This window comes from Elgaria multicarinata, chromosome 3 (genome assembly GCF_023053635.1).
Source record: "Elgaria multicarinata webbii isolate HBS135686 ecotype San Diego chromosome 3, rElgMul1.1.pri, whole genome shotgun sequence".
Classification (NCBI taxonomy): Eukaryota; Metazoa; Chordata; class Lepidosauria; order Squamata; family Anguidae; genus Elgaria; species Elgaria multicarinata.
The window spans coordinates 154,800,440-154,815,690 of NC_086173.1; the positions used below are offsets into that span (position 1 = coordinate 154,800,440).

General features: G+C 45.1%; 1 protein-coding gene across 4 annotated transcripts in view; it reads left to right on the forward strand.

Annotated features, from left to right (window-relative positions):
• The window catches only part of PBX2 (PBX homeobox 2), a 139,258-nt gene that overhangs the window by 30,378 nt on the left and 93,629 nt on the right, over window positions 1–15,251 (forward strand). For 2 of the 4 annotated variants that reach the window (XM_063122461.1, XM_063122462.1), the window contains exons 5-9: window positions 819–954; window positions 1,236–1,380; window positions 1,797–1,885; window positions 3,469–3,555; window positions 6,238–9,446. In XM_063122461.1, the coding sequence (XP_062978531.1) occupies window positions 819–954; window positions 1,236–1,380; window positions 1,797–1,885; window positions 3,469–3,555; window positions 6,238–6,330 (550 nt within the window). In that variant the 3' untranslated portion in view covers window positions 6,331–9,446. Of the gene's footprint in view, window positions 1–818; window positions 955–1,235; window positions 1,381–1,796; window positions 1,886–3,468; window positions 3,556–6,237; window positions 9,447–15,251 lie in introns of those variants that run through there. The other 2 variants (XR_010025251.1, XM_063122463.1) reach the window with 2 other exon arrangements.

The window sequence follows — 15,251 nt, forward strand, 5'->3', positions numbered from 1 at the left end:
CTGCAGCCTGCAAATGTCTGCAGATTGAACGAATGTGAATATTTTTTTCTGCAACGTGGGGAAGAGGCAAGGCTTTAGAGCCGGCCTTGAAATCCTGTTCCCACTTATTGGCCATCTCATTCAGCCATTGCTCTGGCTTATAGGATTTCAGCACACACACTTTCAAGAAAATCTTTGTAGTCGTAAGAGCTAGAATTTAGATGTTTTTTTTAAAAAAATTAAAGCTGGGATTCTCAAGAAGCTGAATTCTGCACCAAGGCCATTTCAGCACTCCAGTGAAGTTATAATAAATATCCATATACCCTGTTTCCCCGAAAATAAGACAGTGTCTTATATTAATTTTTGCTCCCAAAGATGCGCTAGGTCTTATTTTCAGGGGATGTCTTATTTTTCCATGAAGAAGAATACCTTATATTACAGCGAGGGGCAAAACTGGAAGTAGGTCTTATTTTCGGGGGATGTCTTACTTTCGGGGAAACAGGGTAGTTTCTTTTACCCTGAGATGCTAGTTTTCTATGTGCATTGAGTTTGTGCAGTGTTTTTTAAAGAAAATAAAACCTCTGTGGGCCCATTCAGTTGTGCGGTGTACCCATCTACATTGTCAAGTCGTATGGCCCTAGGAGGGCCGTACCACGTGCTTTTTTTCAGAACGTACAGGCCCCGCTCTAATTCTCCTTGCCTCCATTTTTCCTCTTCTCGCTCCCATGTGTTCCCCCACCCCGCTCACTTCACCCCAACCTTCCCTCTTTCTCTTCCCAAACCGCCTGCCGCTTCCCCTCTCCTCTGCCGCTCCCCCGTCTTTCCCCTTCTACGCCTAGGCGGAAGCGACGCAATTTCAGCAAACAGGCCACAGAGGTGCTCAATGAGTATTTCTACTCGCACCTGAGCAACCCCTATCCCAGCGAGGAGGCCAAGGAGGAGCTTGCCAAGAAATGTGGCATCACAGTCTCACAGGTACCGGGATGTGTTTGGGGGGCAGGCCAGAGGCTGTGCTAGACAGGCCCCGTGGGTATTACCCGGGACGGTAGGAGCAGCTTGGGGCAGAGGGGTGGGGGTGGGGCGGGGCGGGGGGGAGTTTTCCTTGTTTGGCTGACCTGTCAATACATAATCCCCTCCTCCCTTCCCTCCCCACCCCTCTTTTCCTTCATTCCCACCCCGCTTCCTGTCCCTCCATTTTGATCTTCCCTCCCCCACCCCCCATCTTCCCCCTCCCCTGCCTCCCTCCCTCCTTCCAGGTCTCAAACTGGTTCGGGAACAAGCGCATCCGCTATAAGAAGAACATCGGCAAGTTCCAAGAGGAAGCCAATATTTACGCCGTGAAAACGGCTGTCAGCGCCGCACAGAGTGGGGGCGACTCCCCCAACACCCCCTCCTCCGCGGGTAACTCCCCTCCCCCCCAAAAAAAACTCCACTACACCCCATGTTGGTGCAGGAGTCCTTGCTGGGTTTGGAGACACATGGAATTCTCCCCTCCAACAAGCGCTGGCGTTCCCTAAGGAGATCCCTCCGCTACCAGCACTCCAATCCCATCCCCAACAGACAGTGCCCCCTTACTGGGTGCAGAAGAATGAGGTCTCCCCCACCCCACACCTCCCCCCTCCCCCCTACACTAGCACTTGCACCCCCTTGTTGGCCATAGCCATGGGTTCCTCCCACAGACGGATTCTCTTTTCTTGCTCCTCCAGCTAGTCAACTCTGCAGTCGTATTAACCTTTTCTTTGCTAGAGGCGGATGCGCTTCCCACTTCATTCACCCTGTTGCTGTGTTCCCCCTCCCCTTCCTCTGTTTTCTGGTAGGCTCCGGTGGCTCCTTCAATCTCTCCAGCTCTGGGGACATGTTTATGGGCCTTCAGGGTCTAAACGGAGACTCCTATCCTACATCACAGGTCAGTTCCTTTCTCTCCTGAGCTAAATCAGGCTTCCATTCTTCTAGGACTGAGTCAAAAAGATGTCCCTGTGATATATGTTCTTGCGGCAGTAGTATGTGCATGACAGTGGGATTAGTGATGAATAGCTTCTTAATTGTCGCCCGTATAAATTGCTCCAGTATTAATTTCTGTGGGAGAAGGGGGGGGGGGGGCTGAATCAACAGAAGAGGCTTTTACTGCATTGTTTTCCTTGCGTTATTTTTTTCTATCTGTTGTTTTATAATGGAAGTGATATTTCGTTGTTAAAAAATGAAAAGTTAGGGATGCAGTCCTATCCCGATGCTTTTAAGCCTCCAAACTCGGAGGCTTGTGGGAATCAAGCTCAGGTCCAGGTTACCTGAAAGACCGTATTCTCCTTATGAGCCTGCCCGTGCTTTGAGATCTTCTGCAGAAGCCTTTCTTTCAGTCCCACCATCTTCACAGGCGCGCTTGGTGGGAACATGGGAGAGGGCCTTCTCGGTGGCTGCTCCGGTGCTCTGGAACTCTCTTCCTGGGGAAGCTAGGCTGGCTCTCTCCTTGGTGGGCTTTCAGAAGCAGGCTAAAACTTGTTTGTTCCAGCACGCCTTTGGAGAATAATCTGGTCCTTCATCTATGTTAAGGACTTGTAAAGTTTACGTTTTAATATATTATTATTATTATTATTATTATTATTGTTGTTGTTGTTGTTGTTGTTGTTATGTTTGTACATTTCTTTTCTTAAGTTTAAAATGTATATGTTTTAAATTTTGTAAGGCTGCCTTGAGGCCCAGTATTGGGCAAAAGGCGGGATACAAATATAATAATAATAATAACAACAACAACTAATAATAATAATAATATCATCAAGCGGAAGTGGCTGAGGCGATTTTTGCTTCCGTGCCCCTCCTGCTCTGCGTTTTCATTAGACAGGTTTTTCACCCATCTAGCTGGGGTGTTGCAGAGGGGGAGGGAAAGAGACTTGAGAAGTCTGGAGATGCTTTATAAACCGGCCTCCCCAGTCCCCACCACACCCCACCCAAAGGAATGCTTTGGCTATGGATCGGTATATAAATGTAGTTAAATAAATAAATAAATAAATAATTTCCCCTTTACCTCCCCTCCAAGCTCGCTTTTGCGACCTCAAGGTGCAGCCAGTGCAGTTTGGTGCATGCCATCTGCAAGGGGGACGGAGGTGGGAGCGCATGTTCCTGGGTCTGAGTGCTGTCTCTGACCTCGGATCCAGGAATCCGGACTATCCAATGCCCCCCTCCCTGAGATGCTGACTAGGGGCCGTAGGATCGCTCCCTCCAAAACTGAGAGGAAATATGTAATTTAAAGCCTTTCCTTCTCTCCTGCAGAAAAAAAGTGAGAGAAGGAGGAAGGTAATAAGGAAAATCTGTGGCAAAAATATACTGTGTATGCTCTGAAAAAACTTCACGTTGCTGGACCCTTCTCTACTACACCCACTCAATATTCACTGGAGCCCCTAGCAAACTTAATGATGCTTCTCGACCGAGCCTCTCATTTTAACCTCCTCAACCTGCCGTCACTCTGCTCTTTGTGTGTTCCCCATTTACAACTAGGTGGAGTCAATGCGTCACTCCATGGGACCCGGTGGCTATGGGGACAGTATGGCTGCCAGCCAGATGTACAGCCCACGAGAAATGAGGGTGAGTTTGTGCCTGGAGATTGATGTCTTGTTGTCATTGAAGTATAGAAGCATAGCTTCCAAATTCCCCTCTATTCGGCACTGATTAGGCCTCATCTTGAGTATTGCATCCAATTTTGGGCACCACACTTCAAGAAGGATGCAGACAAGCTGGAAGGGGTTCAGAGGAAGGCAATGAGGATGATCAGGGCTCTGGAAACAAAGCCGTATGAGAAGAGACTGAAGGAACTGGGCATGTTTAGCCTGGAGAAGAGAAGACTGAGGAGAGACATGATAGCACTCTTCAAATACTTAAAAGGTTGTCACACAGAGGAAGGCCAGGATCTCTTCTCGAGCCTCCCAGAGTGCAGGACACGGAATAATGGGCTCAAGTGACAGGAAGCCGGATTCCGGCTGGACATCAGGAAAAATTTCCTGACTGTTAGAGCAGTGCAACAATGGAACCAATGACCTAGGGAGGTTGTGGCCTCTCCCACACTGGAGGCCTTCAAGAGGTAGCTGGACAACCATCTGTCAGGGATGCTTTAGGGTGGATTCCTGCATTGAGCAGGGGGTTGGACTCAATGGCCTTATAGGCCCTTCCAACTCTATGATTCTAAGAGGTAACTTTCTCTCTGGGCTGTACCACTTCAGACTGCATGTGAAGGCTCTCAGCAGAATATAAGGAGAGTCCTGATGGATCAGACCAAAGATCCATCTATTCCTATACCCGTTTTTCCCCATAATGGGCAATCTCTGAGAAACCCACAAGCCGACCATGAAAACAACAGCCCTCTTTTCACTGTTGTTCAGTGACAATACTGAGCACATTCAGATGTGATGATAAGCTAGAATGCCCGGCTTATCACAATGCATGAAGCCCACTGTTCCTCCTTAGTATCATAGACACTAAACAAACCAGGAAGGGTTTGTTTAGGCATGTGTTTTCTGAACCTGGGATCCTGGCTTGTTGCTCCCTTTCTGAGCCAGAATTGCAAACTGCAGTTTATTCTCGGTTTATGATTCCTAACTTGTTGCTCCCTTTATAAGCCAGAATCATAAACTGGGGTTTATTCTTGGTTTACTATTCCTGGCTTGTTGTAGAGAAACTAGCCAGGATCCCCGTTCTTTTTAGCAGTCACACTAAGGAGCAAAGCAGGAGCGAACAGGCTGTGTGTGGCAGCACGCAGCTCATTTCACAATAAGCCCCGGTTCTCTGGGCTTAGTGTGTGAGACTTCAGTGGAGGTTTCACTTAATTATCATCGCTCACAGGCACTAATAGCCTTCCTCTCCCCCACCCTGTGAATTTTTCTAATCCCCTTTTTAAAACCATCTAAGCTGCTTGTGGCCATGAGTGCGTTGTCTATAAATTAATTATGCATTGTGGGAGTGCTTTCTTTTATCTGAAAAGACCCCATTGGATGGCCTGTAACAGGGAGAAAAACTTCTGCCTGCCCTCTTCCTGCACACTATGCATAGTTTTAATACCCCCACCCCGTCGTGTCAACCCTTAGACATCATCTTTGCACGCTCCTCTATATCAAGATTTTTAAAATCCCTCTGTACAGAAAACTGGATGTCAGGGAGAGGGATCCTTGCATAGCCCTGACATGCTCATTTTCTGTATGCAGGGGATTGTTCTGTATGGAGGAGCATTTGATCATGTGCACCCTCCATTTGTATTCTGGAGAGGTACAGTTGAGGCAAGTTTACCATCTCAAAGGAACTAGCTGGTTTCAATTGCTGTGAAAGACTGAGATCCAAGATTCTTGGGAAGAGAAGAAGGTTTAGATCTGGACAGTGTGAGAAACTAGAGACAAGATTCTCTGAGTTATATGTGGGGTTTATTATGTTATATCAAGGGTGTCTAGTAGTGATGTCTAGTAGTGAGGTAGAATAGATATTGTGGAGGAAAATTCTGAGAGTGCCTTGGACTGCAAGAAGATCAAACCAGTCCATACTCCAGGAAATAAAGCCAGACTGCTCACTTGAGGGAATGGTATTAAAGGCAAAACTGAAGTACTTTGGCCACATAATGAGAAGACAGGATACCCTGGAGAAGAGGCTGATGCTAGGGAAAGTGGAAGGCAAAAGGAAGAGGAGCCGATCAAGGGCAAGGTGGATGGATGATATTCTGGAGGTGACAGGCTTGACCTTTGGGGAGCTAGGGGTGGCGACAGCTGACAGAAAGCTCTGGCGTGGGCTGGTCCATGAAGTCACGAAGAGTCGGAAACGACTGAACGAATAAACAACAAACAAGTCAGGTAGAATAGGTATATGCCAAGAGATGTCTAGTAGTGATGTCTAGTAGTGAGGTAGAATAGGGATGGAGGTTGAGGGTCACGGTGAGCTGACATAAAGAACTGTTGACTCGTGAGTTGTTTAAACCACTGGTTGTTGTTATATGTGAACCCAGGATCATGGGTTGTTTCACCAGGCTACAGACATGGCAGGCAAGAATGGTTAAAAAAAAAAAAAGCCGACTGCTCTACATACTACAGTGCCACAAAGGCATTTGGACTATGGGGACAGAGTAGGTGAAGGAGGATGGAAACAGAACACCCAGTGATTGAGGAAAGTAACCATGGTTTGTTCAACTTTCTGCTAGACAAACTTGGTTTAAATAAACCATGGGTTGGTGTAATGCGTGAATCAGTTCTCTGGGAAGGTGAGCTGACTGCAATTGTTTCTCCTTTTCACTAGGCCAACGGCGGCTGGCAAGAAGCAGCCACTCCATCCTCTGTGACCTCCCCAACGGAAGGTCCTGGCAGCGTCCACTCCGACACCTCCAACTGATCTTGCTGTGCCGTGCCCCCTCCCCCCTTTCATGTTCCTCCTGGCTCCAGGGAAGAGAAGAATGCCAGTGCTGAACTAGGCTGGGCAGGGAAAGAACTCTTTTCGCTGCCAGAGGACTGTTGCATCATGGTGCCGGGGAGGGGGAGGGGATCCAATACAGCACCTCTTGGGATTCAAGATGGCAGTGCTCCATGGGGAAGATAATTGAAGATGTGATCCAAGATGGTAGTCTTTCCATGACCCTGATCCGCACACCTCTTAGTAACCACGCTGCGACTCTAGAAATGGTGAAGGGGACCCAATAGGGTGACACAGGTGGGAGGTGGGTGGGGAGGGAGGGGAGGGGATATCCCAAATGGCTTACCTACTTGGAGGGGTTGGGGAGGGGCTGAGCTAATGTGGCACCTGCAACCTATATCATAATCTGCTGGATCAGTCTCATAGAGCCTGCCTGGGAGGGCCCCAGATGGCATCTCGCTGCTGAACGTGGAAGGCTATTCAAGATGGCAGCACCGATGAGTCTCTTGGTAGCAGAATGAGCAAAGACGTTTGCCGAATAGGGCTTAAGTTGGCATCTCTCCATGATGGGATGATTCCAAGATGGCAAAACTGTGGCGTCTTCCTGTCAAGTTTAAACATGACACGTATAAACAGGAGAAACAATCAGAGACATGGATCCTGTTCAGACCCAAGATGGTATCTCCTCCGGTGGCGTGTTGATCGAGGACAGCGGCATCCCTTAGGGAATCTTGCTACAGGAAATGAGCATACGTATTGGTGCGAAGATTGTGCGAAGTCAAGGTGATAGCCCCTGCCTGGGGTAAACAATCCAATATACCTCTCTATATGAATAGTTTCCCTGGGTGTGGAGATCTAAGATGGCCGCCATCTGAAAGGGGAGATTTTCTCTGGGGCGTAGTCCTGAGGAGAAGCTGTTGGGGGCTGAGCTGTTGCCCCTTCCATTAGAGAAAGAGACCGAACATAAGATGCTACCTTTACCAGAAAGATAGTGGTGATGAGTTTCCAAAATGATAGTTCAAGGTACTAGGGGAAGTATTAATAAGCACAAACTTCTGATCTGTGCCTGACTGGATGCTTCGGAATAAGAGAGAAGAGTTAAACTCACTCTGCCTGCCTCAATCCTGATCTTCTACCCTGCCTATTTTAGTTTTTTAAAAATTCACATTGTCAGTAACACGTTAATGTAATGTGTATCTTTAATTTTTTTCTCAGGGACCCATGGGGTTCCTTTGAAGTGTTTCCACAGTGAGAAGATCAGTAGTGATGGAGAAGTATCCTTGAAAGACAATTTGCCAAATAGTACCCAACCGGGCTGCAAAGTGTAGCCACAAGAGTAAACAGGTTCTCATGATCATGGAGGGGGAAATAAGCCGTGGTCTGTTGTAGGGTTCTGGGGTGGCTTGTTAACCATAGCAACAAGCCACTCTTGACGGCTTCACACAACACAGCAAGACAATAGTGAGGCTGATTATGTAAAGTCCCTGGCACATGCAGCTCGATCGTGTGAACAGGCCCAGCGTGTGTCGGTGCTGGGGTTAGTTTAGGGCACACTCCCAGTTCACAAAGTGTAATGTGAGGGTTGCATAGGCCTGGCCAGTGCCCTGAGTGGGTGTCGTAGAACACATACCAGAGCCCTCTGCAATATGTAGGGGCTCTGTGACAGATGTGAATGGGTTCCCTGAAGGTGAAAAAAGGATGGAAACCCTACAATATCTGATGGTGAAATTGCATTTCTCCAAGAACAGCATATTGTGTTTGAATGTTCTGGCAGTGTGATATCGCAACAGAAGTACAGCCGTGAGGGAAGCCACGTGGACTATACACAAAATTAGTAATAAATGTCATGTATTGAGCAAAACAACAACACCCAAAACCCTGATTGTGCAGAAAACCTCCTGGATGCCCTTTGCACTCCTTTAGTCCAATAAGGGAGGCATCTTGGGAAAAGGGGTTGAACAAACCAGAAATGTTACTTATCATAGCTGCATCTTCAGGATTTTCTTTCTCTCTACCCACCTTTTGCCCCTATGAATCCCAACACAAAGGAGATACAGCTGGTTCTAGGGATGGAAATCATGTGGCCCAATTGGGGAGGTAGTTGATATTTTCCCCACCACGATGGAAATAATAATACACATGTGTAAATATTTTGGTGTAGAGAGTGAATGACCTGAATGAGAGAGGCAGAACTAAGGAGAGGTGAAGTAAAACCCACAACAGAAAGAAGAATCGATGGTGGAAAACACAAACTGGAGGAGATAGATACTGAAAGTATTGAGGAATAAGATCTGGGTGGAAACCAGAGATGATGGGAAGATAAACCACCTAAAATCTCATGAAAGGAAGATGTTAACTAAGGATGATTAAGTTAACCTAAGGGCAGGAATGTTAACTAGAAATGTAAAACTGGCAAAAAGAGATTAGGGGCTGGAAAGGGGGGGGGGAATTAGAACGGTAGCGTCAAGAAGTATAGAGAGTGTAGAAAAGATCCAATAGAAATAACTGATGAAAAACAAAATTGGTAGCACCTTTTCACTAGAGGAAAATGAGATTTGATTCGAAGAAAGCTCTTGGTGAGCATGAGAAGATACCGATATAAGACTCAAAGGAGGAATGTGGATAAAGACAGATAATCGTAAAAGAAAGAAAAGGAATGGTGAAAAGGCCTAGTTATGAAAGGTGCCAATACTGACGGGATTCACGCCAAGAGTGAATGTTCAAGTGTGACATGCACAAGAGTTCTGATGGTGTAAGAGACCTACTAGGAGCAACATGGACCCACAGAAACATCCAACTGGCTCTCCCCCCTCGCTCACAGGAGGGCTCCATGCTAGTCAGTCCAATAGCTTTATTACCTCATGGCGCGAGAAACCAATAGAGACTTGGGACAGAGACTTTTTGAACCTGCTACCTCTGTGTGCCCTGGGGGGGACTGTGCTGAGAGCCCCCCCCAAAAAACTGCCCCATTCCCTTGGACAGAGGGTGGTGGGGCTCATTGCGTGACTGACCATTTGACTTGTTCTGTTTTTTGCTCTAGATTTCCTTTGCTTTTATTATCATCATTATTTTTCTTCTATAAAATTGAAGACACGTTTTGCCCTGGAATTCATTTGGGAATGGAAGAAAGAGATGAGTGGAAAGAAAAGTCTGCCCCCCCCCCCTACTATGGCTGCATATTTATACAATCCATGCCTACACAAAGACTGAACCACATTTTTTGCTGTCCTGGTGCATGAAAGATCTCAAATTCAGTTCACACAACCAGTTTGTAGTCGGGTGGGGGCCTGAGAGGGTGTGGAAGTAACCCCACGTGGCAAAACATTTGTGTGATGCAGCCCGTGGCCTGTCTGTGATTCAAACAAGTTTAATCATATCAGTATAAACTGGACCATGGGAAGTATTATGTGTAGTGAAAAACAACCAAATTGTGTCAGAAACTGCTTCACATAGCTTGCTACATGATTTCAAGTAGCTTCCCTATTGCAAATTACAGCTGAATGTGTGTCCTAAGTGACTGATGGCAGACATTTTGTTTCTTAGGCTGGGGAAAAGGTTTCCATTTGACATTTCGACAGACGTACCTTTTTAAAAACCAAACCCAGGCCCTATTTATTTTTAATAGCCTGTTCCTTAAAGTTTTAATTTTATTTTTAAGTGGTAACCCTAGAACAATGGTTGGTTTTGCGGCCTGTAAAGGAGGATAAAGTTGATACCGTTTATGCACACACATGTTCAAACTGTTGTCTGCTTAAGCTGACCAAATAAGGAATAGCCTTAGGAACCAAATTAGATGTGTTGTGGGAGGTCTGCAATCAACATCTCAAATTTGGCTTTAAAAACAAAATAAAACACCCTCAGGTGAGTGGTTTTTAAGCCATTCCCATGAACTCTTTACCTGATTAAAATCACACACACCCCTGGCATCCAGAGGAAAACGAACAGAATACATTATATATATTGCCCTGAGGGAAACGGTATGTCTGGGGGAGGGAGGTATTTTAAAATTGCAAAAAGGAAAGGATTCTCTCTCTCACACATGCGTGTGCACACACACATATACAGTGCTTTAGTTCTGATTGATTTGTGCCCTCCACACACACTTTAGTCAAGGGCCCTTGATTTTTCTGAGGGGGTTTCTGTAGGGTGACCATATGAAAAGGAGGACAAGGCTCCTGTATCTTTAACAGTTGTATTGAAAATGGAATTTCAGCAGGTGTCATTTGTATGCATGTCGCACCTGGTGAAATTTCCTCTTCATCACAACAGTTAAAGCTGCAGGAGCTATACTGCAGTTATACTGTGACCAGATTTAAAAGAGGGCAGGGCGCCTGCAGCTTTAACTGTGGCGATGAAGAGAAAATTTCACCAGGTTCACCATATGTAGGTACAAATGACACCTGCAGAAATTCCCTTTTCAAAACAACCGTTAAAGATACAGGAGCCCTGTCCTCCTTTTCATATGGTCACCCTAATTTAGTATTTGTTGGTTTTTTGTGGCTCACTCATTTAGTAAATGCTAAACATGACTGATTACCTGACGGAATACCCAACTGATTACCAACCCAACCCAGTTCACATATAATTTGAGATTTTTATTTTTCCCCCAATAAAATGGGAGCTTTGGGCCTCTCTGTGTTAGATTAAAATCAACAGGTGGTTTCTCCCAGCATTATGCCTCTAAGATGGAGACCTGTCTGTTGATTTCCACCCCTTGTCTGACTGTTAAAGGCATAGATCCTCTGTTAATCGAAAACAGGTTAAACCATAGCATGACTGGTGTTTCTGATCACTGATTTGGCACATTCTCCACATGGAAATTGGTAAAGAGGGCTTTGACTTTCTGAGCAGCAACAAAAAGGGCTTCAGCTAAAAGTTGAGGCCTCAGTAATGGAAGAATTAAGATTTAAGGTGCTTTCAGGGAGAACTAGCATTAGCAATCAAAAGGCAATTTGCAGCTGTTCCATCTTTTTCTCCTTAACAGATTTTCTACAATAAAGAAAAAAGCAGAAGAAAAACATGGGAGGGTTATGAGTGGGAAACTGTCATCTAGACCACCATAAACTTCTGTGAATGAGGCACGGTGAAACAAAAGATCAGGGGGAAATGGTTAAGGCTTTCACTGGTAGGCGTCTGTGGTTTCTCACCACACAGTGAGACACTAGCAGCTGCCATGGAAGTAAACAGTTTGCTATTAGTTCCTCTGCTGTTAGGGGCTATAAGTTTGTGCCCCATGGCCCTGCACAGGGGTCAATGTTCTTGAAATCAAGATACGGCAACACTACATATGTGGTCATTTCGCATGCCAGTGAAAACAACCCATGAACCACATGAAAGTGTACATGAGCTTAGGGTGACCCTATGAAAAGGAGGACAGGGCTCCTGTATCTTTAACAGTTGCATAGAAAAGGGAATTTCAGCAGGAGTCATTTGTATATATGGAGAACCTGGTGAAATTCCCTCATTACCACAATTAAAGCTGCAGGAGCTATACTACAGTGATCAGATTTAAGAGGGCAGGGCACCTGCAGTTTTAACTGGTGTGATAAAGAGGAAATTTCACCAGGTTCTCCATATATACAAATGACACCTGCTGAAATTCCCTTTTCAATACACTGTTAAAGATAGAGGAGCCCTGTCCTTTTCATATGGGGCCGATCTACACCAAGCAGGGTTTAACACTTTTAAAATGGTATGAAAACTTATATGTAATGTGTCCTGGGCCTGAACAGTTGTCATAACCATTATAAACCATTATAAGCAGTAGTGTAGATCCTGCCATGGTCACCCTAGGTGAGCTGGTGCTTTAAGGTGGATTCCTGCATTGAGCAGGGGGTTGGACTCGATGGTCTTATAGGCCCCTTCCAACTCTGCTATTCTATGATTCTAAGATATGCATAAGAGTCGCACTATTGGAGAAAAATAATGGTGATTCTGCAGGATTCTGGAGTATTTTAAAATAACAGTCACTGGGGGGCACTGCAAGACAAGCCTTACATTGTTTTAAAAAGATAATTACTTTGAGAAGCATCTGGGCAATGTTAATAGTCCATTATTTTATTTATTTATTTATTTATTGCACTTATATACCGCTCCCTCTCGCAGAATACAGTTAGGTGGGGGGTGGGGAGTGGAATGGCACCCATACAGCTGAATTCCAGGACCTTCCAGAGGGTTTATGGGGCTTGGGGGCAGATGTGATGTGGGGGGGCCTTGTGACTGCTCCCTATAAGGACCAGGTTGGGGGGCAGTTGTAGACCCAGGTACTGAGTCAGGGCTTTCCTTGCTTAGTGGGGCTCTGGGGCAAGTTGCCCCATCCTGGGGGAGCCCTGCTCAATCCTATTGCTGCTTACTCAGAAACAAACCTCATTCATTTTAATAGGTCTTACTCCCAAATAAGTGTGCATAGGTCTACAGCGTTAGGGTGCTTTGGTGGTGGCGGAAGTGGAGTTAAAATGAAGACATGATTGTGAAGACTGGTGTATGTGGGGTATTGTAGGAGAGGACCTTTCAGGGTATGTATCTAATATTTTAGTTTGAGATTTACTCTAATACTGTACACACAAGAAGGATAGATAATTCGGTTAAAAGGTAGTTCCATTCTTTTCCATTAGTAATTATAGACGAAGTGGCTATTTTAACTCTTGCAAGTACAGCGGACAGAAACTGGCCAAGTAATCCCTGATTAAATCTGAGTAAAAACAAATTATGTGACAGATGGTTATTAGACTCAACTATATGTTTAGTATCTTTTAACTCTTTTAAATAAGGGGTTTAAAGTTCCATTATTTTCTCTTCAAGAACAGCTGATGGAGTTTCGAAGGGCCAAGGGTCTTACCACACGAACCTATATGTGTCTACACTGAATTTAAGTCCCATTGAGTTCAGTGGGATTTAATCCTAAACACAGAATTGCAGCCTTATGAAATACACACACCTGCGATCTCCATTTCTGACACTTAAAAGTAGCAAGATGGTTAATTTACTTATTTTGAAACTGTAAACTTTTTTTTTTTTTTTAGTTATTTGCAAACTGGTGGTTTTAAACACCTTCCAAAATCTGCTTGTGTCCCAATTTCTCTTCGTGCTTTTTCTTTTTAAAAAACCCCATTATTAAATCTGGCAACACTTACTTTTTATCCATTCCACTCCACCTAGGTACTCCGCTCCACAAAGCCCTCCTTACTACTATCCAAACATCAAAGCAGCCTGGGCTAAGTAGCCGTCTCAGTAACATTAGGAATGCTGCCAGACAGAGAACTAGAAAAACAAGGTAACACATGGAAGATGACATCTGCCCCGTCCCGGCAAATTCCGTGTATGAGGCTGGGAAATTCCACGATAAAAGCCTGCTCTGGAAGTTTCTTAGGCCAAAAGTGGCTTCCTGCCCCGGGCAGATAAATTAATTGAGAAGGATGGCATGACTGCCTTTTCTTTCAGGCAGCATTTTTCTCCTGCCTGGAAATGGGGTTGATCAGTTGATTTTTAATTTATTTTTTGCTATTGAGGCCTAGGCACAACCACCCACCCAAGGATGGCTTCTCTGAAGTGGGGAGAGGTGGGGTCTCACAGTTGTGAATTGAAGCCAGAATATGGCAATTCCCACATAACCAGGAAAAACGGAGATAGAAGGGAGTAGGTTCCCAGAGGGAAAGAGACTTCAGGTTTTATAGTCCAAGGGGGGAATTATAATCTCTACTTCTATGGAGATAATTCCCCTCCCCTGTACAGTTTTGCCTAAACAAATATATATATTTTTCCCCACTGGTGGTTTTCCATTATTTCTTCGTGGGAGAATTTAAATTCTCACCAAAGTTTCCCAAGTAAAACTCATAGGAAGAGGATGTGAACCCATCTTAAGGTGACCATATGAAAAGGAGGACAGGGCTCCTGTATCTTTAATAGTTGTATTGAAAAGGGGATTTCAGCAGTTGTCATTTGTATGTATGCAGCACCTGGTGAAATTCCCTCTTTATGACAACAGTTAAAGCTGCAGGAGTCTTGTCCTCCTTTGTATCTGGTCACTCTACTATAGTGCCTGCAGCTTTAACTGTTGTGATGAAAAGGGAATTTCACCAGGTGCTGCATGCATTCAAATGACACCTGTTGGAATTCCCTTTCCAATACAACTATTAAAGATACAAGAGCCTTGTCCTCCTTTCCATATGGTCACCCGAACCCATCTAGATCTGCAACTGGTTAAAGAACAGGAACCAGAGTTTTTAAAAAAAAGAAAGAAAAAGCACAGCTCTAACACTGGGCACCAATACAAAGACCTGTATTGGAACTGGTGTTATTTAATGCAGTCATAAATAATCTAGAGCACGTTTCCCCAATCGGGTGCCCTCCAGATGTGTTGCCTACAACACTTATCATGCCCAGCCAGCTGGGCCAAAGGCTTTCAATGGGGGTTCATGGAGGATAGCTCTTATTAATGATTATGGATCATGGTAACAAAATAACCATGTTCAGAGGCAGCATACTACTGGATATTAATCGGTCTACGGAGCCTCAATGTGGGAAGCTTCTATAGCTGAGTTTTGGCAGGAACTCTTCCCCCACGGATTTAGCTGAGATTTTATTCTATTTTTGCTATTCTGCTGCTGTTTCTCCCCCCTCCCTTTCTTACTTGTTTGCATTTTATTTTTGTTGCAATCTTAGCAAGTTTCCTCTCAGGGCGTATGGCCTTGAAGGCGACATTCTGCAAATGTGTCCGGTGTGGCAGTAAACTCCTGCAAACGGACGGACATTTTCTCTGCTTGTTTTGTCTGGAAGGTCACATAGTTGATCCTTATGTACACTGACAGGCCTTTACAAAGCAGGCCTGCTGTAACAGGTTTAGGGTGCCCATGTGAAAAGGAGGACTGGGCTCCTGTATCTTTAACAGTTGTATTGAAAAGGGA